This window comes from Rhinopithecus roxellana, chromosome 12 (assembly GCF_007565055.1).
Source record: "Rhinopithecus roxellana isolate Shanxi Qingling chromosome 12, ASM756505v1, whole genome shotgun sequence".
NCBI classification, from domain to species: domain Eukaryota; kingdom Metazoa; phylum Chordata; class Mammalia; order Primates; family Cercopithecidae; genus Rhinopithecus; species Rhinopithecus roxellana.
The window spans coordinates 60,889,860-60,915,774 of record NC_044560.1 but is presented as its reverse complement, the minus strand read 5'-3'; the positions used below and the strand labels follow the sequence as shown (position 1 = coordinate 60,915,774).

At 36.2% G+C, this 25,915-nt stretch overlaps 1 protein-coding gene across 2 annotated transcripts in view; it reads left to right on the top strand.

Annotated features, from left to right (window-relative positions):
• Positions 1-25,915, top strand: part of ADGRL4 (adhesion G protein-coupled receptor L4) — a 119,684-nt gene that overhangs the window by 34,633 nt on the left and 59,136 nt on the right. Inside the window, exons 2-3 of one of the 2 annotated variants that reach the window (XM_030913080.1) lie at positions 14,588-14,781; positions 24,941-25,093. In XM_030913080.1, the coding sequence (XP_030768940.1) occupies positions 25,021-25,093 (73 nt within the window). In that variant the 5' untranslated portion in view covers positions 14,588-14,781; positions 24,941-25,020. The remainder of the gene's footprint in view (positions 1-14,587; positions 14,782-24,940; positions 25,094-25,915) is intronic. The other variant, XM_030913079.1, reaches the window with a different exon arrangement.

Sequence of the window (25,915 nt, the reverse complement as noted above, 5' to 3'; positions counted from 1 at the left end):
TTATTTCAAAAATCTTTGCAATTTACATTTCTTCTAAATATACTAGAAACCTTTTAAATCTGTAATATTTATGAGATCTATTAATTAAAATGTTAGAATTACACAATTCTAAGTTTCTAATGTTGCTTTACTGAAGATTCCTTCATAAATATTAGAGCTAAGCATTCATACTGACATAAAATCCAGTCAGACTTTCTTATCATGGTGATATGCTATGGAGATAAATACAGGTTTTACATGAACAGAGATAGGATTCCATAGCATGAGTAGTAAGCTAAAGATAATTATTTCCCACATAGTTATTCAAAAGTTAGCATGCTTTATAATCCATAATATTTGTATGGCATCTACATGTGCTACTTTAGGATATTTAAGGTTTTTTAATCATTAAAATAATCCTGTAATCCTGGCCAGGTGCAGTGTTGCACGCCTGTAATCCCAGTACTTTGGGTGGCCAAGGTGAGTGCATCACCTGAGGTCAGGAGTTGGAGATCAGCCTGACTGACATGGTAAAACCTCGTCTCTACTAAATACAAAAAATTAGCTAGGCATGGTGGCACATGCCTGTAATCCCAGCTACTTGGGAGGCTGAGGCAAGAGAATCACTTGAACCCAGCAGGTGAAGGTTGCAGTGAGCTGAGATCATGCCACTGCACTCCAGCCTGGGCAACAAGAGCAAAACTCCATCTCAACAACAACAACAACAAATCCTGCAGTGAACATCATTAATTCCATTTTGAAAATGAGGAAACTAAATTTGAACAAGTCACATAATGTTGTAGGACTTACTCCTTAGTTCAGCTGGGAGCCAGGTCTTCGCCACATGGCCATAACATTAGGCTCAAAGATACTTTGAAGGGTGAGAATAATGGAATATAAGGAAACAGGGACTTTCCATCAAACCAGAGTCCTGCTAGTGTGCTTCCCGCCTTGCAGATTGAATCCCAGGTACCACACCCCGGAACAGGAGAGAGAGGCCAGGCCCTCTCCCGCTGCAAAGGGTGTGTACTTCCCATGGCTCCACCCTAGTGTGCAGGTCATCTGAGGTTATTCCAGGGAGCCCTTCCCACCTAGCTGTCTCATTCCCCTCTCTAAAGAAGTACATCTAACTGCCGTCAGAATAAGGATAAAGATGAGGACAAAGACCGATCTTAACTGCTTCCTGCTGTCAGGGGGTGCTGTTTGGGAAAAGTGACAGTCAAGAGTTTCCTCAGAGGCCTATCTAAGGGTTCCCAGCAGAAGGGGCCATTGTCCGAGGCTCCAGTCACATGATTGCATGACCATTTGGAGTTTGATGCCCTGAAGGCAAGAAGAGATAAACAGGGTTATTAGAAAACATTTATCAAAACGGAACAAGGGGAGGGGTAAGGATGGCTCAGAAATCCCGAGGTCTTTTACCAGTTTGCACAGGGAGAGGGAGACCAAAAGCCCGACTGGTAAAAAAAAACTTTATCCTTTTGTCAACATGTTGGCCTTCTGGATTCCCTTCCCCTGAGCCCAATCCTAAGGCAACCAGTTTGCAGCTTGGGAAATTAACTTTTCCTAGTTTGGAAGATGTATCTAAGGGGAGTGTCCCATAGTACTGAGACACAATTACCTACCTGTGAAGAGAGGACAGAGGAGGAGAAGGGAAACAACAAAGGTAGCTTTTCAAAGGAATCCCAGGGGTTCAGGGTGAATTCAAAAGCGGTACAGACTGAAGATTAATGCCTATCCATCTAGAAAGAGGGGAGCAGGCATCCCTGGTTTCCTTCTCTTCCTAGTAGATAGCTGGGGTACATGAGGGAGAGAGGGAAGAGCATCCTTTTTCCCTCTTCTGTCCTTGCATTCCTGAGTCCTGGTGACCTTGGCACATGCTGGCATGGGTGCCAAAGTCGCTTGCACCCATGACACAGGGAGGGCCTAGAGAATAGGAATTATCCACTTTCACCCATGTCTCTGTCTCACCTACTATCAGTAGTCTTGGAGTTCCCTAGACCTCATTTATGCTGTAGATACTAGCATAACCTTTATTCATGAAATGGTAGACTTGGCTTAATTGGCAGGGATTAGCCATGCTTACCTGCACTCTTCCTTTTAACCTCTGTTGTCATCTTCATCTGGATCCTTTAGATCCAGTTTTCCTTCCTAGGGTTTTGACCCAAAACTTAGAATTGAGTTTTGGACAAAAATGTGTCTTGCGGGAAGAGTTGCATGGATTCCTTAACATAACCCAACTACTAAGGTGAAAATGTGGAACTAAGTCCTCCTCCAACAAGGAAAAGAAAAGGTTGTCTTGTGACACACCCAGACAACTGGTCGCTACAGTTATGCTTGCTAGGATTTGGGTGCATGGTGCTTGGCTGTGGTTAGCTCCCTTGGTTTTACTTTCCCAAAGAAGGAAACCTCCAAGTGGTGAGCATTCTATTTATTCCCATCACCTGGCAGGATTTGCAGGATAATTGCTCAGAACTAGAGTATTGATCCAGATTTTTACATTGCCCATCCCTCTTGTTCTTTCTGAACTGCAGCTGGAAGTTGCTGGTTGGTTCACAGGAACAAGCAGGGTTACTTTAAAATGTAGGTGAAAACTTAAAAACAATTAATGACAAATGTGAGATAAGTTTTGAAACATAATTTATCTCTCTCCAGTCCTCATTTTTGTTAAAAAAATATTAAAAACCCACAAATCATCATAGGATTGAGTGGTTTGTAAAACAGACTTTAGTCTTACACTTATCCTGATTATTTGAATGAAGTGCAGCAAGAATAACTATTTCCACATGGCTTTTGGATTGGCTTTGATGGAACTCTGTTCCACAAGAAATCTCAAATAAGACCTTTTAAAGCCGAGCCCAGCCATTGGATTGTATCCTCAAATATCTGTGAGTTTGGTGGTCCTCTTAAGGTCCCAAGATAAACTTGGAGTTCCTGGACCTGTTAGAAAGTTATATTCTTTACTGACCACCAGTCAGGAACCATGTACAGGGACTGTCTAAGCAAGAGTGTGGGGCCAGTTTCTCCCCAGGGGGCTTTTATCAGCTCTGTAAGTTCAGTTTGGCCCCTTAAAGGGAAACATACCCCTCCAGTCAAAGCCTTGGTAAAACAACCAGTTTCTACAATTGTGTCCCATTGCAAAAGAAAAAATGGATTCTTATTGCATTGATGCAAATGACGATATTACCATAAGTTAAGAATACTCACAGATAGTTTCCAAATTCTGGAGAAGCCAGGGAGAGAGAAAGACAAATAGGCTCCAAATTTTGTTCACAGGAGTATACCTTACTCAATTATTAAAGGCTGTAAATAGTTCAAAATAAATCCCGTTGACTGAAAAACAAAACAAAGATCAGCAATATTCCAATCAAAAGTCAAAAAGATGTCTTCAGCTTTCTCAGTTCAGTCGATTTAATTATTGATTTGCTTGGTACCCTTGAACATTTCAGCTCCTCATAAGTTCTATACATTTTTCCTTTATTCCAATATTACAATCAACAAAGTTATCAGAAACCTGTATTTGAGAGCATCTGTCAAAATTCTATAGCTTATGATAAGCCATCTTTTGAAAAAGATTAAAACCGGATAACAATTGTCTGTGAATAACAAATTTTCATGGTAGTTACAGTTGGATGCAGGGTCTGTCCTGCAGACCCTGACCCAACGACAGATGAATAAAGTACACTGACACAGATATTTTGCCTGTCGGTCCAGCTAATGATCCGGGCCCCTCACAGACACCAAGGAAGGTGCTATAAAGAGAAGCAACCACAGCCCTGTTCAGTCAGTGAAGCTTGCATTTATTCAGTATAGATTAAATGACAAAGGTCTTGAGTAAACACCATTGGAGGGTAATTGAAGTGGTTACTGAACACCCCGCCCCCCCAGTAGAGAGCAATTATGCATCCCTGGTTCATCAAAGGTTGGTCTTAGGACCGCATGAGTAAATAAGCTATTTAGATAAACTACTCTACATTCCTTTGTATCTACTTTAAACTATTTAGTTAAGGTAAGGATTAGGCTGCTTTCAGCCCAATCTATTACTGGAGCTTTATGCAAGCCCTCTGGCCTTCCAAGAAGGTTTGTGTCTATTTCTATAACTATTTTTAAAATATTTCCCAGCAACCTGACTGAACTTCCATGGTTGGAAACACAATTGACAAAATAGTTCGGTTATCTCTGTGGCTTACAATGACTTCATAACAACCTTAATTATAATTGATAGCATGTAATCAGAAATTGGAATTTTAGAAATCCCATACAATTTTGGAATATATGTTAGCTTTATCCACAAAAATATAACCTAAAGAAGATTGAACATCATTTTGGCAATCTCATGTACCTAAACATATCAAATAATCTTGTTTACCTTTCTCTTCTGGACACTCCAAGCATCCTCTGGAGCCTCAGAAAAGCCAGGTGTCAAGAAAGACAATTTTGAAACTGAAGTTTGATTTTGGGAAGCCTGTTGAATATGGTAGCAGTTTAAAACACTTGATGTTATGAAATAGAATTCCAGATCACCATAATTTTTTTTTTTTTTTTTTTTTTGGCAAAATGACTCAAAACTTTTAAAGTAGCAAAAACCTTTTATAACCTTTTACAAATTTTGCCAAAGAGCAGATTAGTGCCTTAGGAAATCCTGTTGTGCTTTTATTTCAATGTTCGATTTACAGAAAGACTGTAATACCCTTTTGATTTTAGTCAGTATGTTCACACAGAGAACCTCTTCCACAAGATTAATTTCCACAATCTTTCCACCACTTGTTTGAAACTTCAGCTTTACCTTATGTGATTGAAAACAATCCTTTAACCCTGAGCAAAAATTTACATTTCTATGCCTTCTTATAACCTTTTACTAAAAACACGTTTTACTGTTCTTGTGTACTTTGCATGTAAATTTATTCTCAATAGTTTCAATTACACATTATAATTGTAACTCCTAGCAATTTTAACCTTAATGTGAAACGTAGTAAGTTGTTTTAATTGTGTGCTAGGTGCAGCCAAGGTTTGACTCCTTCCAGCATAATTAAGGGTGTTGTTATTTCCACTTTTACCCAGGTCTCACTAATTGTGAAACTGGCAAGTCAGATAGTTCTCAAAACCCCAAACCAGTTTATAGCCTCGAACATTTAGAAAGCCTAGTACCTAACCTGCATAATTTAGTCCACGTATTTATATTTTCATGGCTTATGCTTTTTACCAATAATTTTAAAGCTGTTTTTATTTCTCAAAGATTAAAGTGATGTGAACTGAAAGGTACCACAGCTTTTATTTTTCCTTTAAAAAAATTTGATCCAAGTGCTTATCTTCCTTTACGCCAATTAGTTAGACCTCTTATTACAGACATCATGTATACAACACATGCTACACAGAGGCAGGAGAAAACCTAATCCCCATAAGATCCTTCTTCACAATTGAAAACTTACAGAGAATATAAACAGATTTTTTTTTTTTTTAATCATTTCTAGCCTAGTAAAATGTCTTCTAAATGGGGGGAAAAAAACTAACTTAAAAGTTAACTGCTGACTGACAGAGTGGAGAAGAAAAAATAATGCCTGGGGGAAGAACCTCTTATTCTTATTCAAATGGTGCCTCCACCAAGGAGAAAATTTTAATTACTATCCAATGGAGTTGAAGTCATTGGCCAGGGAAGGGGAAGATGTGAATGCTTGCATTCCCCAGGCCCAGCTGGAAAGGGAGGGGGAGGGAGCGAGGAGCCCCTGCTCACCTGTCCTTCCAAAAAAAGTAAGGAAAAGACCATGGAATGGCCCCAGACCCCTGGGAACAATGAAGGTGGGGGCACAGTTTCTCCTACCCTCGGAAGACCAAGGATGAAAAGACTTAGAAGCGACAGTGAGAGGTTTTGAGTCCCCATTTTACTCACCCCTTCTCAAGACCCATGTTGGGTGCCAAAAATGTTGTATTACTTTCTCGTTAGTTCATCTAAGAGCTAGGTCCTTGTCACATGCTCATGAGATATTAAGTTCACAGACACTTTGAAGGTTGAGAATAATGGAATTTATTAGGCAAAAAAAGGAAAAAGAAAACAGGGACTTTCCACAAACCCAGAGTCCTGCTAGTGTGTTTCCCCCCTCACAGATTGAATCCCAGGTACCACACCCCAGAACAGTAGAGAGAGGCCAGGCTCTTCCCCACTGCAAAGGGCATGAACTTCCCATGGCTCCACCACAGTGTACAGGCCATCAGAGGTTCTTCCCACCTGGCTATCTCAATAAAATTCAAACTTTACTACTTATGACACTGTAGCTTATGTGTTTTTCCAATCTCATGGTGGCTTTTCCCAACCAAAATTTCAAACAGCTTTTGTTTTTTGTTTTCTTTGTTTTTTTTTTTTTTTTTTTTTTTTGGCGGGGGGCGGGGGTTCTGTCCTATCATCACTGGTAAAATGAAATAAACCTTACTTTTTCATTGAAGAATAGTTCTTTTGGCAAAACATTCGTTTGATCTAATGTAAACTTTGCTTAATATTTTAGAGTGTCAGCTCAGCTATCAGATTTAAAAGTCAGCTCTGACATTCTCTAATGCTATGTTCTTCATTGAGTGACTTAAGATATCTGTACTTTTAGTATTTTCATCTATAAAATGGGGGCAATGTCATTTTAAAGGTTTCTTTTAATATTTAAATGACAGAGTTAATTTACTGGCCTAGAACATAATAGGTGCTGAATCAATGTTGGCAATTGAATTCTTTTTATAAAAGATTGGTAGAAATGGATACAGGAGAGTTTAACACTTACAATCTCTTGTTATGTCCAGTTATTGGTCTTTGGAGTAGGTTATTCAAAAGAAGATTCTAGTTATACTTTTTGTTGGTAAATTATTTTATTGCTTGCTACAAAATTTGTGGGTTGTGAAATAGGAAAATTTTTTTTTCTTTTTTTTAAATTAACACTTGATTGTTTCGGTAACTCCCAGGAAATAACTGTAATGTTAGCATGTTATTCTATGTGATTTCTCTTCTATTAGTCTGCAAAGTTTGTGTACTATAAATAAGCAAGTACAAGGAGTTAATGCTCCAAATATTTCTTTTTCTATCATAGTTAATATTGAATGATCAGTCAGTTTTTTGCCTAAATTTTATTCTTATAACAAAGTATCATACAAATTAGTTTTGTTGGGTCACATTTATGTGATTGCTTTCAAGATTTAAGAGTTAAATGACTTTAGCTTGTAAATTTAAAAAAACTCCCAAAATATATATTTGCATTTTCCTAGAACTCTGGACTAGATAATTATAAGCATCAAAAGGATTTCTATATTTTGAATTTGGTACATTTCTGTTTTTAATGATTAAAATCCAAGGGTATTTTAGCTTCACAGTTTTTTGTTTGTTTGTTTGTTTTTGTTTTTGTTTTTTTATTTAAGACTATTTAGAGCCACTCTTGTTTTTTGCTAAAAACAGTTCTACAGAGCATTAGAAAACTGGATAATTAATATCATCACTTTATAGGTGAGAAAACAAGAGACACAAAATTGAGTGGCTTATTCTTTCCAAAAATAAATAATTCTATTGTAAATAAATCCAGGACTAAGGTTTAGCTTCCCAATTTAAAGCCTTCATACTTTTCAGTTGTACCAATAAGCAGAGTTGCGTTCTGGTTACGTATCTTTTCTCTTCCAAAATCTCTAGTATCAGTCATTTAGCCAGAATGAAGAAGTCCTCATTTTCAGTAAATGTGCACAGAAAAGTCATCAGGCATAACTAACTACTATCACAGTCATTTTTAAATGGATGTTTGAAAGAAACAACTTTGATACCATAACAGAAAACATTATAGAAGCAGAAAATAGTATTTTATTTGATGAGTTTAACAGTATTTCAACCAATAAATTCGCTGTCATTCTTGCCCAGTGTGAGGATAAGGTGGATAAGGACATGTAGATGCCCTCCTTGGTATGCCAATTTGCAATTACCCCATGACAGAGCACACAGTTGTACTATGATTGATGAAACATTTTAGAAAGAAAGAACTTAAATGAAAGAATTTTATTAGGTTTGGAAATGATATTGCTAACAGTAGTGCTAGGGGAAAATAAACATAAAAACATTTTAAGTAGATAGTAGGAATGCAGCCTAATCTAAGCTGCCTACAATGCCCTTGCTATTTTCACTTACTTTTGCCTCATATATGGGGATGTAAACAACTTAATTCTAAGGTTATTGTGGGACCTTTTCTGCTTTGTACTTTGATCAGAAATAGTGTCTGAAATAAAAATGAGATAACTCTAAGAATTCAGCGCTTGTCATAAAAGGCTGTTATTAAGCATAAACACAGCAACTGCATACTCTGAGCTAGAAAAGCACTAGAGTGATAAATGTACATTTTACAATAATATCAGGATCACTCTGATCTTGAACATTCATTGAACCTTCATTTTCGAGTTGGACAAAAGTTTTTTAATCAGTCTCCTTTGCTCTTAAGTATTCATATCTTAAGTTATATATCAATTTTACCATCCCATATTGGGTCAGATCACTGTTCCAGAAAATAAGGCATCATGTGTTTTTTCAGGTTCTGTACTATTAGTTAAATCATCTTAACACAGTTCAGTGTACCTAACCAGTGGTATAAAACTGCAAAACTGACGGAGGAAAGCAACTTCTATCTGACCCTCAGGCAATTGTTGCAGGACTGGAAGCCTGATATTTTATTACACTCAGTGTCATTTTCAATTTAAATAACTATAAATTACTCACAGTTTTTGAATATCTACAATCTTTAAATCAATGAACTCATCTAAGAATTGAAGAAATTTCCACAGGTTTATTGCATGCCTAATAAACACTGTTTCTTAACCTGCTTTAATTATTTCTTGGGGCCTTGATTTTTACCATGTATACATTTATTTTCATCTTATTTTATGAAGAAATCATGTAAAATTGTCACAAGACTGATGATGTGAGATCTACCAGACATAAATGATAATATAACATTTCTGTAGCATGCTTTAAGATAAAAGCATATTTGTCTTAAAATATAAGCAAATGTCATATTTGATCTGGAGAGTATAAAACTTAAGAATTCAAGATTTATTTTCCATGGTCCCAAATTAGACTTCAAATATACAAATCCAATTAGATGTTTCCATCTTGCTAAGGAGACTTCAAGAGACAGAGAAAGACAATGTTGACAGTATGCTGGGGGTGAGAATACTCCAATCTAGGCAGGATCTCTTCAGCTCCTTTCTGGGCTCAGAGAAGTTTGGGATCAGGTAGGCAAAGCAGACAGGTATCAAAGAAGCAAAGAGGTGTTGGGGCAAAGGGAATGTGGATTTTTGATTACTTATTATGCATGCATAGCCTCTGTGTTGCAATGTGAACACCAGGAAGATTTATATCTATAAAAACATCTCATGCCAGCCCTTAAACAACTTGTCGATAATAGATGTTTGACATATTCATACCTGGTGAAATCATGAAAGTTTACTCTTGTGTTCACCTCATTGAACAAGAATTTATTGTTCATCTTTTATGTGACAGGTAATTTCCAGCAATTTCTCAAAATACAAGTATCAGTAAATTGTGATCTTTTTTCCTTGAGACTCTCACAATTTAAAACAGAGGGCAGATTTGTGGAGAGTTTCTCAGCTTATAATAAAATATGAAAAGATTTCATACACACAATAGCTTTGCATAGTAAGTTTTCCTAAGACGAACTTCCATGAACATTTTTCTCAAGTAGATTGGCAACCTATTTTATACCAATCCGTTTGTTGCTTGCTTAGTTTTGTGTAGCCATAGAATTTAACTATATCCTCACTATTAGTGCATTTTATTTTGCATATTGTGAGATATCTGTCAGATTTGAAAGAATGTTACCTGAAGATGAAAAAATATCAGTGAAGTTAAATTCTGCATTCTTTTCTCTAAGCAAATAAAAACTATTTTCATATATATACATATATATATATATATATATATATATATATATATATATATATATATATAAAACAAAAGACATGAAGGCTATTTCACTGTATTTTTAAAGAAGCGATGATGACTTATGGAAAATATCAAAAGAAAAAGATGTTATCCTAACATTATCAATATAAAGTTTCAGCTTGGATGGAGAAGACAGGGAAGAGAGGCAAGGAAAGATGTCTTCAATCTAGGTTGGCAGGAGGAAGGGTGAAATCATGATGTGGATAGAAAGAACATGAGAGCCAAAATGGCTGCCATCTTCACAGATAAAGGCATATATGAGTAGGCTAAAACTTACCATATTTATTGTAGGAGAATATTTGGAGAGGTAAATCGAAATACCTAGTAGCTATTGAGTTAGATTGCAGAGAGAAATCACGGATGGAGGAAAAAAAATGTAAGAGTGTCCTCAGTGGCAGTAGTTGAACACAGAAGGATGAATATGATCACTAAGGAGAAGGACAAAAGACTGCAAACTGAGGCATATTAGGAGCACATTAAATATTTATTTAATTATATCCTGGAAGGCCAGGCCCAGTGGCTCATGCCTGTAATCCCAATACTTTGGGAGACCGAGGTGGGTGGATCACCTGAGGTTAGGAGTTCAAGACCAGCCTGACCAGCATGGTGATACCCTGTCTCTACCAAAAAATACAAAATTAGCCAGGCATGATGGTGCATGCCTGTAATCCCAGCTACTTGGGAGGCTGAAGCAGGAGAATTATTTGAACCCGGGAGGAGGGGGTTGCAGTGAGCTGAGATCTTGCCATTGCACTCCAGCCTGGGCAACAGGAGTGAAACTCCATCCAAAAAAAGAAAAAAAAAAAAAGAATTATAGCCTGGAATCCTGCCCATATTCTGATTCTCAAGCCATGTACCATGTTCTTTAACAGAGAAGGGAACAAAGGTTCTAAATGCTTACCTAGTCTCATGCCTGCAAAGCTGCGTTTACCCAGAAAGGGCATCTTTTTCTAAGTCATACAATGGTGCCATATAGGAACATCAGGGTTACATGTGACCCTGATGTCCTGCTGCAAGACTGTTGTGAAGGCCATTAAAAATATTGTCTGACACCTAGCATACAGTAGGTCATTATCAAATGGAGTCTTAGAAAGTGAAACTTAGACTAAACAGAATCAAGTGACTTGAGCAGACCACTTCTTGTTCAAACTGTCTTTCATGACCCATTAGGAGGCCATACAGTCAAAGTAGCAGATCATTACCAGCACTTTAAAACATACTGAAGTACTCACGTCTGTAATCCCAGCACTTTGGGAGGCCGAGGTGCGTGGACTGAGGTAAAGAGACCAAGACCATCCCGGTCAATATGGTGAAACCCCGTCTCTACTAAAAATACAAAAATTAGCTGGGTGTGGTGGTGTGTACCTGTAGTCCCAGCTACTCAGGAGGCTGAGGCAAGAGAATTGCTTTCACCTAGGAGGAGGAGATTGCAGTGAGCCAAGATCGCACAACTGCACTTCAGCCTGGTGACAGTGAGACACTGTCTAGAAAAAAAAAAAAATACTGAAGTACATAGACTCATTAAAAAATGGAGCACACACAATAGCTGATGGAAAGATAAATATTTTGATGAAAAAAATTACTCAATTTTATTTATGAATTAATCCATATATGGGTGCATAAAATGAATTTCTTACTATAGATTTGTCTTAGTTCATTTTGACTGCTATAACAAAATACCATAAACTGGATATCTTGTAAAAAACAAAAATGCATTGCTCACAGTTGCGGAAGCTGGAAAGTCTAAGATTAAAGCACTGGCAGATTCATTGTCTGGTGAGGACCTACTTTTTGGTGCCCTCATGCTGTACCCTTGCAGGGTGGAAGGGGTAAATGAGTTCTCTGGAGTCTCTTTTATTAGCGCACTAATCCCTGGAAAAGTTCCTAATTCCTAAAACCATCACCTTGGGGGTTAGGATTTCAACATACAATTTTGGGGGTGGGAAAACACAAACATCAGTCTATTGCAAAATTACTGTAAAAAAAATTGCAAACCGTTAAGAGGCGCACAGTAAAGTGGAAGAGTTAAAACAACATATCCAATTTCCTCTTAACTCTATATCTTATTCACAGTTTGCTTTGTCATGTATATGATCTGAGACACAGGACAATTGCGTTAAGTCACTCAATAAGGGTGTCAAGAGTTATAATTATTGTTTCAAGAGCAAGGAATCAGATTCATTGTCAAATTTATGGTATATTCTAAAGGCCCATGGTTATCAGAAATCTAAGTATTGATTTGTGTGATAACTTTACATACTAGATATTTACAACATATATATAATCATAAAGTGCAATGTATACAGGTATGGTTCTAAATTCGGAATAGTTTTTGCAAAATTTAATAGTTTTAGAAAAACCATGATATAAATAGATTTTTTAAAGCCACATTTTTATTTCTGTAAAATACTTAACACAAGGATATGCCTTTATGCAAGCATTTTCCTTAAAAGATGCAAGACATACTTTAACTCATCAATAAGCAATGAGGAATAGGATTCATCTTTGTGTTTTGGGGGATGTTTCACTTCTTAAACTGCGGATATTATCTATTGTTAATGAGTATTCTTCAAAATGTTATTTTGAATGGCTGTACACTTTTAGCTTATTCAAAATATTTATATTAGGCATTTAGGCTTTGACTTATTCTATATATTATATTACTTCTGTAAATATTCTTGTATATAACTTTTGACAGATCTCTGAACCTTCGAATTAATACCTTTCTAAAAGGTTCATGGGAAAATATATGGCCACATTTGGGGATCTTGATGTAAAAGTGTCTATCCTTGAGAAAGCAGGATATGTGAATGCTCTGATTATACGGACTCTGGTTTAGTATACTTTTATGGACAATTTTAGGAAAGTAAAATGTTAAAATAAATGAGTCCAGACCAAAAAAATACAAGGAAATACAAATTGAATTTCATTACTTCTATAAGGTGTTTGCTATTAAAAAAGAAAACAAGATTATGAGATCAGGCAGTCCACCAGTCCATGCAATATTCTGACATTTTGCCTAGGAGGTAAACACACGCAAAGGTCAGACTGGAGACATGACTAGCTGAAGATGTTAAGGATGATATGAATGTGTTTTTGCTATTTTGGCCCAATGACTGAGTCCAGTTTAAAAACTATTGGCCTGGCAAATGGTGGTATTGAGTGTGGGATGGTGTTGTAACCAATTTGCCTACTTATTAATCACAGCTTAAAAAACTGTAATTTCTAAATATACTTTGACAATTTCATAGCTGATAATTGGACTTTCATTTTCTATTTTAATTTTAGTTTCTTTGATTATTAGTAAAGATAAATATTTATGTAGAACAATGAGCTGTTTCTGTTTTCTTCTATGAATTACATAAAGGCATACCTTGGAGATACTGTAAATTTTGTTCTGACTACTGTCATAAAGCCAGTATCACAATAAACCAAGTCACACACTGACTTCAAAAATGAAGCCACAGACCCTTGCGGTGTTACAGTCCTTAAAGATGGTGTGTCTGGATTTTGTTCCTTCTGATATTTGGACGTGTTCACAGTTTCTTCCTTCCGGTGGGTTTGTGGTCTCTCTGGCTTCAGGAGTGAACCTGCAGATCTCCGCAGTGAGTGTTACAGCTCTTAAGGTGGCAGGTCTGGAGTAGTTCCGTTCCTCCTGTCTGGAGTTGTTCATTCCTCCTGTGGGTTTGTGTTCTTGCTGGCCTCAGGAGTGAAGCTGCAGACCTTCATGGTGAGTGTTACAACTCATAAAGGTGGCATGGACCCAAAGAATGAGCAGCAGCAAGATTTATTGCAAAGAGCAAAAGAACAAAGCTTCCACAGTGTGGAAGGGGACCGCAGCAGGTTGCCACTGCAGGCTAGGGCAGCCTGCTTTTATTCCCTAATCTGACCCCACCCACATCCTGCTGCTTGGTCCGTTTTACAGAGAACTGACTGGTCTATTTTACAGAGAGCTGATTGGTGCATTTTCACAGAGTGCTGATTGGTGCATTTACAATCCCTGAGCTAGACACAGAATGCTACACAGAAAAGTTCTCCAAGTCCCTACTAGATTAGCTAGATACAGAGTACTGATTGGTGCATTTACAAACCTTGAGCTAGGTACAGAGTACTGATTGGTGCATATACAATCCTCCAGCTAGACACAAAAGTTCTCCAAGTCCCCACCCTACTCAGGAGCCCAGTTGCCTTTGCCTAGTTGATGCCACTGCAGGGACCCCTGCCTGTCAGTCCCGCCTTGCACGCTGGCACTACTCAGCCCTTGGGCGGTTGATGGGACCAGGCCATGGGACCAGGTGCCATGGAGCAGGGGGTGGCGCCTGTAGGGGAGGCTAGGGCCACGTGGGTGTCCATGGCTGGTGGAGCTTGGGCTTGGCGGGCTGCAGGTCCTGAGCCTTGCCCCGGGGGGAGGCGGCTGAGACCCTGCCAGAATTTGAATGCGGTGCATGAGGGCCGACAGTGCTGGGGGACCTGGCGCACCCTCCCCAGCTGCTGGCCTGGGTGCTAAGCCCCTCACTGCCGGGACCGCGGCACCAGCCAGCCGCTCAGAGTGCGGCTCGCCAAGTCCGTACCCACCGGAACTCGCGCTGGCCTGTGAGCGCCACAAGGCAGCCCCAGTTCCCGCCCGCGCCTCTCCCTCCACAGCTTCCGGCAAGCAAAGGGAGCAGGTTGCGGCCTTGGCCTGCGCAGAGAGGGGCTCCGATAGTGCAGTGGCTGGCTGAAGGACTCATCAAGCATGACCGGAGTGTACGCCGAGGTCGAGGAGACACCGAGCGCAAGCAAGGGCTGCTAGCATGTTGTCACCTCTCACTAATGCTATGTACTATTGGATACCAAAGGTAATTCAAAGGCATATTAGAATATAATCTGGAAAAAGACTAGAGTCAATCGTTATTATATAGTAAAGAAAGTACAATGTATTTGTGTAAATAAATGCATACACTTTTAGTAAGTATAGATTAGATAAGTTTTTTCCAAACTATTTTATTGCATTGATAATGTGTGTTGAAATTTATGGCATCTTAAAATCAAGGAAGCAAGGTCTCATTAATAAGTAAACCCAGCTGGCAGTGATGAAGGTGTGGAAAAACTCATCAACATAAGAGAGACTTCAGAAACTTTTCTAAGTAAATTAGTGTATTTTGGATATGGAAAAAAAACATTTTAAATCAGAAAAAAATGAATATGCAAAAATAATGATGAAAAAACTTACTCATTTTAGGAAAATAGATTTCAACTTCACATTTTACAGTGAAGTAAATTGCATATGATTCAGGGATTTTATTATAGAAAAAAACCAAAGCAATACAAAAGTATTTCTAAACGTTTTTATAATGTTAGGAGTGTGAATGTTTTAAAATGTAATAGAAGATCATAAACAAGAAAGGAAAGGAATGCAAGACATGATTACAAAAAGATCTCTGCAGCTTGGGAAGCAAACAAGTAAACAAAACAAACTATATCACAAAGTTAAAAACAATTTTAAGTTTAATGTTTATATCGTATCAATGAGAGGCAATAGTTGATAATTGTTAAAAGGCTCTTGAAAATCTACAAGAAAATTAATAATGCCCAAGCAAAAGACATGAAGAGCCAGTTAACAAAAACAAAATATAAATATCATGTAAATATACAAAAGGGTTCTGTCCTCAGCAATATTTGAGTACATAATCTCAACATGATTATAGAAACAAAATCTTATACTTTGTCTATCAAATTGAAATTGAATGCAAAGGAATTGAGAAATATGCACCTCTCATACATTACTAAATATCTACAAATTTCCTGAAGAGTAGTTTGGCCATGCTGACCAAAGTTTCATGATTGAGAATAATATTTATGTTGTTTTTCTTAAGTAGCCTTTACTACATTGAAAAAAGTTTTCTCCTATCTGATGAATTTTATTAATTACATTTTTGGTATCTATTGACATAAGCACAAATTTTTTAGTAAGTTGGGTGTATCACATTCATAAAAAGGAAAATTAAAATATTCAGCTATTATTGCACCTTTGTCTACTTCCCTTTGAATGTCGTGTAATTTGTTTCTCTATAGCTTTTAAGCTAAAATGCTGTATTTAAGTTCTATATTTCTAACTACAATTTTTTAATAAACTGAACTTTTAGTGATATAATGTGCTTCTATCTCTTTTAATAACTTTAATCTTAAATTCTACTTTAATATTATGTACCATCCCTATTTTCTTTGTCTGTTGAAATTTTCAAGGTTGTTTCCGTTTAAAATTTTAGTATGTTTATTGCTAACAAAATATAATTGGATTTTGTTTGCAACCTAATCTGACATGCTGTGTCTTATGGGGAAATGCATGTCTTCCTCATTTAGTGTAACAGTTGATATACTTGATTGCTATTCTTATTCCATCAAAATTGTTTAGTGGTAGCTAATTTGTTTTTACTTAGAGTTTTGTTTTTTCTCTTATATTAGATTTTGTAGGCTTACTTTATCTCTTTTTCCCCTGTTTTTTTTTTTAATTCAATGGTGAATTTTCAGTACATTTCTCTTTCCAGATACTTATATAAATTCCATATTTTTGTCCTTTACTAAAATTAGATAATGAGTCTTCTTTCTTCCAGTGTGTTTTACTTGCCCGCTGTGCTCCACCCTTGCCCTAACTAAAGTAATATGAACCCTACTAGATGCAGACTATTTATTTATTTTTATTTATTATTTTATTTTTTTTCTGAGACGGAGTTTTGCTCTCGTTGCCCAGGCTGGAGTTCAATGGCATGACCTTGGCTCACTGCAACCTCCGCCTCCCAGGTTCAAGAGATTCTCCTGCCTCAGCCTCCCAAGTAGATGGGATTACAGGCATGTGCCAGCATACCCAGCTGATTTTGTATTTTTAGTAGAGATGAGGTTTCACCATGTTGGCCAGGCTGGTTTCAAACTCCTGACCTCAGGTGATCCGCCTGCCTTGACCTCCCAACGTGCTGGGATTACAGGCTGGAGCAACCTCGCCCACCTAGTGCAGGCTATTTATTGGTTTCTCTTTTCAGCGTGTATCCTATGAGAGTCCTAATTAGCACTTAAGTTACGTGTTCGTGATCACACAGTCATCATCTATTTGAATTTATTGTATTGCAGGGCTTATTGTCCACTTTTTTTTTTTTTTTTTTTTTTTTTTTTTTTTTGAGACGGAGTCTGGCTCTGCCACCCAGGCTGGAGTGCAGTGGCCAGATCTCAGCTCACTGCAAGCTCCGCCTCCCGGGTTCACGCCTTTCTCCTGCCTCAGCCTCTGGAGTAGCTGGGACTACAGGCGCCCGCCACCTCGCCCAGCTAGTTTTTTGTATTTTTTTAGTAGAGACGGGGTTTCACCGTGTTAGCCAGAATGGTCTCGATCTCCTGACCTCGTGATCCGCCCGCCTCGGCCTCCCGAAGTGCTGAGATTACAGGCTTGAGCCACCGCGCCCGGCCTGTCCACCATTTTTACCTCTCCATCTAATCTTCCCCTATATAAAATTCTGTCTCCTGAATTCATTGGTATTTGGTTAGAATACTGTCTTGAATATTTTCTTCACACACACTGCATGACTGATCTACTCTCTGAATCCATGTATTTCTACAAATGTCTTTCATTGTGTTCAGAGAATGGTTTCTTTAGCAGGTTAGAGAATTATAAAGACACACTCATTTTATCTCAGTGACATACATGTTACTCTATTGTCTTTAGCAAGAATCTGATACTATTCTAATAGTTTTTCTTTTGTGAACTAGCAGCATTTGTTTTGCGACTGAGAACTTGTAAGATTTTTCTACCAATGATTTAATTTTCCCCATCGAATATGCATTACTTCAATGATTAGAAACAAAATTCAATAAAACTAGGTCCTCAAAAACAACTTCATAGCCACCATGTAAGTCCCAGAGATACTATAAGAGCATTACTCATCTTTACTGTACCGTTGATTGATAAATACAGTAGAATGACAGTTTTAAAGTCTTTGGTCGTTTGAAATAAATGTGTAGAATTTTGTCCTATCCTGCAATGAGCAAGATAAGTGATTTCCAATATGTACAAACATAAGATTGTTTCATTTCATTTACCTTCTCTACTTATACTTCATTTTGTTTGTTTTTCTAATATGTGCATATTAATAGTTCTAACAAAGAGAACCAAAAAATTGGTAATAATATAAAATGGGAACATTTTCTTAAGTGCTACATTTCCTTCAGAAAATAAGTAAGTGTAAACAAGAACAGAGACTATTCTATACAGGTACTGTTTGTTTGTTTTTTTCCTGGCTTATACATATTTTTCAAAGTCTGATTCATAGTCAAAGGGACATTTTTCCTTCAAAAAGTTTTTGAAATGGACCAGCAGTTTCAAGCACTTTAAAAATTCATTCCCAATGAAGATACTGAAAAATAATAATAAATACCCAGCACAAACATTTTATTCTTGTATAACTCTGCTTTATTTTATCTTTACAATTGTAATACTTTTCATTTGATGCATTTTACATTTCCTTTAATAAATTGAACTTGAGTTCATGGTCAAGGAAATATGAGTTACATTATGTGCTTTATAATCAACAATGCAAATGTGAGAAGTGTATCTTCAGTATTGGATATCTGTTTTTATCTGTCTTGTTAATCAATAATTCTGCACATGGGAGGGTATATATTCTGTCCTGCACTTAAAGATTCAGGTGCAAAAGCAATTTCCCGAGGGGAAGAAAGATGTAATTCTGTATCTTCCTTTTGGTACCTTTCCTTGTCTTATAAAGAGCATGCTTTTCATTTCATGAATTTTACATTTCCTTTAATAAATTGAACTTGAGTTCATGGTCAAGGAAATGTGAGCTTACACTATGAGCTTTATAAGTCTATTAATTGTCCTGACTGATTGAATCCATCCTGGATTCATGGTAGTTCCTTTTTTCTCTCCTTTCTGGTGATCTTTTCTTCCTCCTTATCTCTTTACCTGTATTTTTACCTTGGTATTCACAAAATAAATACAAACCATAGAAAGTTCATAATTGAGAAGGATAATGATGATTTTTTAAAGTCCCTCATAGCACTGATATGGAAAGAGAATTCCCAGTGCTGTTGAAAACAAATGAGGCCAGCAGCTGCATTGGGGAAAAAGAGGGGAAAAAAAAGTTTTCTATGTTACTGTTACTCCACCTTTGAGACAGAGGGCCTGTTTCACAAGGAATCACATAATGGTTATGGTCATTTTAGCGTTCAAATTTATGGAGCAACACTGGCAATCACGTCCAGAGGGAAAATGTGTACAGGAGTGATGCTGCTGTTAAGGTTCCATAGATTTCAAGTTATAATCAATTCGAGCCCGGCCAGTAATATCTCAAGTGATAAAAAAAGAGACAATTCTTTTTTCTTTTTTCTTTTTCTTTTTCTCCATCTTTGGTCAATACATTAAAAAATGAAATATAAACTAAAATCTTGTTAAGATTCTGGAATACCAGTGTCTTATAAAGCAAATAAACTTCTATCCTATTATACAAAGAAGGTAACATAATCATAAGGTTTGTGGTCAAAAATGTTTCATTACTAGGGGCCTCAATATCACTCTTGAATTTGGAGAATTATATGCTCACTCTTTATGTCTTATTAACAAGTACACTTTATGATAAAGTACACTTCACTCTTCAATGCTAAAAAATAACTTGGGCTTTGGAGTCAGACAGTCTTAAGCATAAAAACTGTGTCTACCGGATTCTTTTTCTATGCTAGCATGATTTAACCCATCTGAGCTTTAGTTTCCTCTTAAGTAAAATGAAGACAATATCAATCATTGCATTGTTGCAACAATTAAGTAAAATAAAATGTGCCATTTAACAGAGTGCTTGAAATACATGTTTTCTCTGAAATAATTCTTTCATACTATCGGGTATAAATCTTGTTAATCTACTTGTGATGTAACTCCAAAATTACTAAACAAGTAGCTAACCATCAACAACAGAAACAAAGTGCCTACAAATATTTTGAAAATACATTTTAGACATATGCATCTGTTTATTATGTTAACCCCCCATGTAGTTTACTGGCAAGTTGGGCTGAACCATGTGGAACCCTAAAGGCTTTTTCTGGTCAATGCTGAAAGCAAAAATACGTGGAGAGGCTTCCTTTGTCATTTTTCTCTGCCTTCACATCCTACCCTCAATCCTCTGTGCTTTATCACTTGATTGGTAAGAAGAAGCAAACACAAGGAAGAAGACACGAAGGACAATAAAAAATGGAGGGTGGAAGGCAAAACAAGAGCGCAATAATGCTCATACCCATGCTTGTAAGCTGAGATGGAACATGGGGAGTTAGAAGGAGAGGAAAGGGGTCCATTTAGAGATGAAGCACAAAGAAAAACAGCAGGCTTGCCCCTTTTCTCAGGAGCTGAGAAATACCATGCTCTTGAACCTGACTCATGCTCTGGAAGAGAAGAAGAGAGTCGTGAGCTTTCTCCTACGAATAGACAATTCATGACTGTATAGTTGACTGTGGAACTATTGATACACCTTCTGAAATGTCCTCAGTTAATTAAGGCACATCAACTTTTTATGCCCAAAAGTGACTCCCCATCTTACCCTGCAAGAATGCTCCTCCTCTGCTTCTCCCTGTTCTGATAAGAGGATCAATTTATCCACCAGATCCTTCCAAGTCAGAACGTGGATTTCATTTTTGCTGCTCCTCTCTCTTCAGCCAATTCAAATATCCATTCAATCTCCAATCCCCATTGATATTTTAAGATTATTTTATTATGAAAAATTTAAAATATAGAAAAGCAAAATATGATATAAAAATTTGTATGTAGCCATCACCTGTTTAATCCTACCCTCTTTATCTTCTCTAAATCACTGACTCATAACACCTAAATATGTCTGAAATATTCCCTACTTCTTTCTCCTTGATTCTGCTTTGGTTAGTTCCTCAGGTCTTCTAGTGTTCTACCAGAGCTACTTGGGCCTTAGTTTTCTTTATGCTTGAAAATGTGTTTGGAAACTCAAATCCAATCATATTTATCCACTACATAAAATCTGTTGATGGACATCCTTTACCCACTGGATATAATTCCAAATTCTTGGCAAGCGTTTTCTCAGTTTCAGCCATGCCTACCTGCACAGATTCTTGCCCTGAAGCCTCGTGCCCAGTGTCTGACAGTACTCAATTCTCCCCTAAATTATGCTGTTCCTGCAGGCCTCCAGCCATTTAGGTAAACTTTTTCCTTTGCCTGATTGGATTGTGGGGACCCCTTTTGTTTGTCTAAACTCTTGCTTATACTTCAATACCTGACTCCAAACATCACGTCCTTTTCTAATACTTCTCTGTCAATAATCTTTACACTTTGATCTTGCAAATGACCTGAGGAAGCCGTTTTCTTCCAGTTGCCACTGTACTACTAAATACCTCTTTTATTTTTGACACACACTACAATCTAATAATTTGGGTGTTGGTACATCTTCTCCAGTAGCTATGGATACCTTTAAGCTAGGAGCTGTGTGTATGCCTGTGTCTTGCTGTGCTTAACTCAGCGTATCAGAGGTGAACAAGGAAGAATTTTTTCTCAGAGAATACCAAATATTTTTCCTTATTAAAACATTTTGATAACATTTTAAAATATATCTCCAATATAATTGTATTTTAAAGAATTTTTCAAGGGACATCTTAATCTAAGTAGTTATTTTACAATCCACCAAAATTATACAGTTAGTTACAGGGATTAGGTAGTATAACTGGTGAACTGATTTGAACATTAGAAATAAGAGTGCCCAAGAAGCAGACTGTTATTTTTCTATATTATACCCATCCAGAGAAACTTTCTCCTTGAAGATTAATTATTATGAAGTTGGACCCTGGAAAGTTTAAGGCAATTTAAATAATTCATTTTATATATTACTTCACAAAGGTAATTTCTTGCCTATCTCCACTATCTTGAGGGAAGAGAGAGGTTACTTTCAGATAAGTGGTATTTTACCGAACAAGATTTGAGTTGGACCATTAGGGAATTTGTCCATATCATATATCCAGCCCAGAAGATAGGGAGATAGATAAGGAAATATTTCCCTTTCCAAATTCTTGATAAGAAAGCAAAGAGGTCAAGCACTCAAAACCATACAGCAGGAAGAGACACAAACATTAATAGCAACTTTTGTTTTTTTCTACCTGTTAATGTAGTACCCAAGACCAGTAACAACATTTTAGAGTTAAGCAACATATTGGCAAGTTAATCTATTTTTACAAACAGTCAGGTGATATAAAGTGGTTCATTTTCTTGGACTCCAACCAATACCTCAGACCTCGTGAGTTCTTTTTCTCTATATTTTTGCATATCATTTTTGCAGCTATAGCCCACAAGGGATGCAATCCTCATCGTCCTCTATATTACCAATAACTGATATGAGAACCAATTGCTTTTAAAGTTTAATATCAACTTCTCCCAGTATGCCATGAATGGAGTCAAATTTAAAGATAAAAATGAAAACTTTTATTTTAATAAAAACTCAATTATATGCTTCTGTGTTAACTTGCCTTTAGAATGTGAACTCTGACAGCAGGGCACAGATCCTGACTTTTTGATTAATTTTTACTTATTTCCCAGTATAGACATATTCACTTTTGGGAACTGGGAAACTCCATAAATATTTGAGTAACTGAATGATTGAATCAAACCTAATATGGTTCAAATATTTTGCTTATTTTCAATTTGTGAGCCACTCTCAGTTAATTTTAAGAAACTACTTTAATTTCTATTTTATGCATACATAGACATACGTATCTACTTTCTGAGTATATATAGCCATATAGAGTTGCATCATATATTTATTTATACAAAATAGGTAAATTAATTAAATACATACATGTTAATAAAGTATTTTCAGCATTTTATAGAAGACCATTCACAATTTTTCTTACTTTATTGTCCTATTTCAGCAATTTTTCTTTCTTCCTCCTACCTCCATATGTTGTGCTTTAGGGACATTTGACAAGTGCCTGGCAAAATGCTAAATCTAAATACAGAGTCTTAAATATGCTTTTCAATTTTTTTTTAATTTTAAATTTTTTAAGTGAGTGTGTACTTACTGGTAGCACAAGCTACACAACACCACTTTCTATTGCCTGGTTCTGATGGAATCAAACTTTTACATTACCTGCCTGGCCTATAGAAACTTTTGATAACTCAACCTTCTTTGTTCTTTCATATCTCAAAATTGTTAGTCTCCAGGAGAAGCTCAAAATTCTTCCCTTGCTGCTCTGCTCTTCTGTCTTCCCAATAATAAATCAGCTCAAATGCTAGGGATTAAAATTTTCAAGGGAACTTGAGATTCCCTCTCAACCTGCCAGGAAGGTATCTATGGTAAAATAAAAAGCGATCTGATGCCACAAAGAAAAAACTCTTAGATATGATGCCTGGGCTCCGTCTGCTCTATTTTTTCTCATTAGTTAAAGATAATAATACCTACCTTCTAGAGCTTCTATAAAGCATTAAGCTAATTAATATTTATAAAACATTTAGAATAAATCTTCAACTTTTAGTAATTACTATATGTGAGCAATAGCCAGTATATAAATTAAATGTTACACAACTCACCCTTGAAAAAGAAATTAAGCCTGGTTTGAATAAAATGAAGAATAAAGATTCCAGACATTTTTCAAACCTGACTTGTTTTTACGATTCCCCTATGATTTCTCTCTGTGCTCCCCAATTAGGCCCCTTACAATCTTCAGAATATCCCGGTCACTTTTCTGCCTGCATTTTTGTCCAAAATTTTTTATTCCTTTAGTTTCCTTTCTTCGTCTCTTTCTCTCTGATACTTACCTATGCTATATTTTCCAGTTTTAGTCTATCGGTTTTTTAGGGCTGCCATAAAAAATTATGACCAAATTAGTGGATTCTCTCACAGTTCTGGAGGCTAAAAGTCTAAAATCAAGGTGTCAGCAGACCATGCTGCTTCAAAAACGTAAAAACATCTAGGGAAGAATCCTTCCTTGCCCCCTCTAACTTTTGTGGTTGCCAACTATCCTTGCCATTCTTTGACTTGCAGTTACATCTTTTAATCTCTGCCTCTGTCTTCACAAAGCCATCTCTTCTGTGTCTCTATGTGCAAATTTCCCTCCTTTTATAAGGATGTCAATCATTGAATTAGCACACACCATAATCAAGTATGACCTTGTTTTTCTTTAATTATATATCCAAAGGGCCTATTTCAAACAATGTCACATTCATAGACACCTTGGGGTTGGGACTTGAGCTATGTTTTTTAACACACAACGGGGTTTCATGTCACTGGAAAATATTCTCCTCCAGACCATTATGATAATCTCTAAGAAGCACATATATTCCAATCAATTTATTTAACAGATAATATAAATTTGCCTTCTGATATTTAAAAAGGGGTTATGAATCTTTGTCTTCCCTGATAAATTATATTGTAAGAGTATAAAGGTAAAGACTGTATTATTTACTTTTTAATTTATTGTATTGTATACTCTTCTGTGGACCAATATAATGCATATAGTTGTAAATAAATGCATTAATGAATACATGAAAAGATTGCATGCTGAGTAATGCAAATTTTTTCTGTGGAACAATGGATGAAAATAAATAATACATGATAAGAACATGTCAATTTATAATTTCTGATTTTTCATTTTTAATTTATGTTGTGCTTTTGATGGATTATGAAGAGTACTATAAATTCAAAATGAGCATATATTTGTTGACATGGTTATAATTAAATTACATATAAAAATTTGAAAGATATTACCACATAGATTTAATAGTTACATCTAGTGTTTTAAAGTAAGAGATCCTATTTTGCTTTGCAAATACAAAGAAAATCTCATATTATAAACAAGGATAAGACAAGTGTGGAATATGGATTCTTTAGTACTAAGGCTTGTAGATATAAACATAATATACCTTAAACTATTTAACAGTAAAAATTCCAAAATGCTGATGGAAAATAGTTGGAATTTATGTCAATTCTATAAAAATAATCTTTTAAATTGATATGCCGACAGATGATAATGAATGTGGAAATTTAACTCAGTCCTGTGGTGAAAATGCTAATTGCACTAACACAGAAGGAAGTTATTATTGTATGTGTGTACCTGGCTTCAGATCCAGCAATAACCAAGACAGGTTTATCACTAATGATGGAACCATCTGTATAGGTAAGTTTGGTTATCTAAGTTAGAATTTGTACATATCTCTTATTGTTTATTACCCCTAGAGATAAAACATATTCAAACCAAATTCTGCCAGACCTTGATTGTACCCTAAGTGTTAAATACTTTCAGAAATTTACTTAATGTCTTTATTTCTCCAGTGTTTTAAAGTCTATGGGATATTTATCCAAGGATACAGGAAAAAGTTTTTTTTTAATTTTTGAGAGAATAAGTTTGCAAAAATATAAAATAAAAGAGAGAGAAATGTTCATGGAGCCTTGAGATCTAGTATAGTGGCAAACAACAGAATAAATGTTTATACTTTAGAATAATTTAATACTTCAAGAAAATTGTCACTTGCATTAAAAGATATTCATGCCTTTGGAAATGTGCACCCTGTGATGGGTTCTACATATTTTTCAGACAATCATCATTTATAAAATAATTGTTCTAGTGGTTTTATCTCTGCTTTGATAAAAGTCACACTTCAGATATGCCTTAAGTTTTTCTGAACACTATAGTCAGAAAATTATTTATAAAATCATGTAGGGTCACGAAAACATCCTTTTTAGGGAAAATAATTTCAATGTAATTTTTAAGTGATTTTTCACTTATTGTGGGTCTAAAGGGAGGACCTAGACTATTTTTTAAAATATCCTTCTGTTGTAATTTGGTGATGCATGTGATTGATCAGATCCTAGAGAATTGGATTCCAGCCTGAGAAAAAATAATTATTTATAAACTTCAACAGATGAATAATTTTCAGAAGTGAATTCTCTGGAGCCAAAGACTTTAACTTTGAAAATAAATTTTAAATCATCTTAAGCA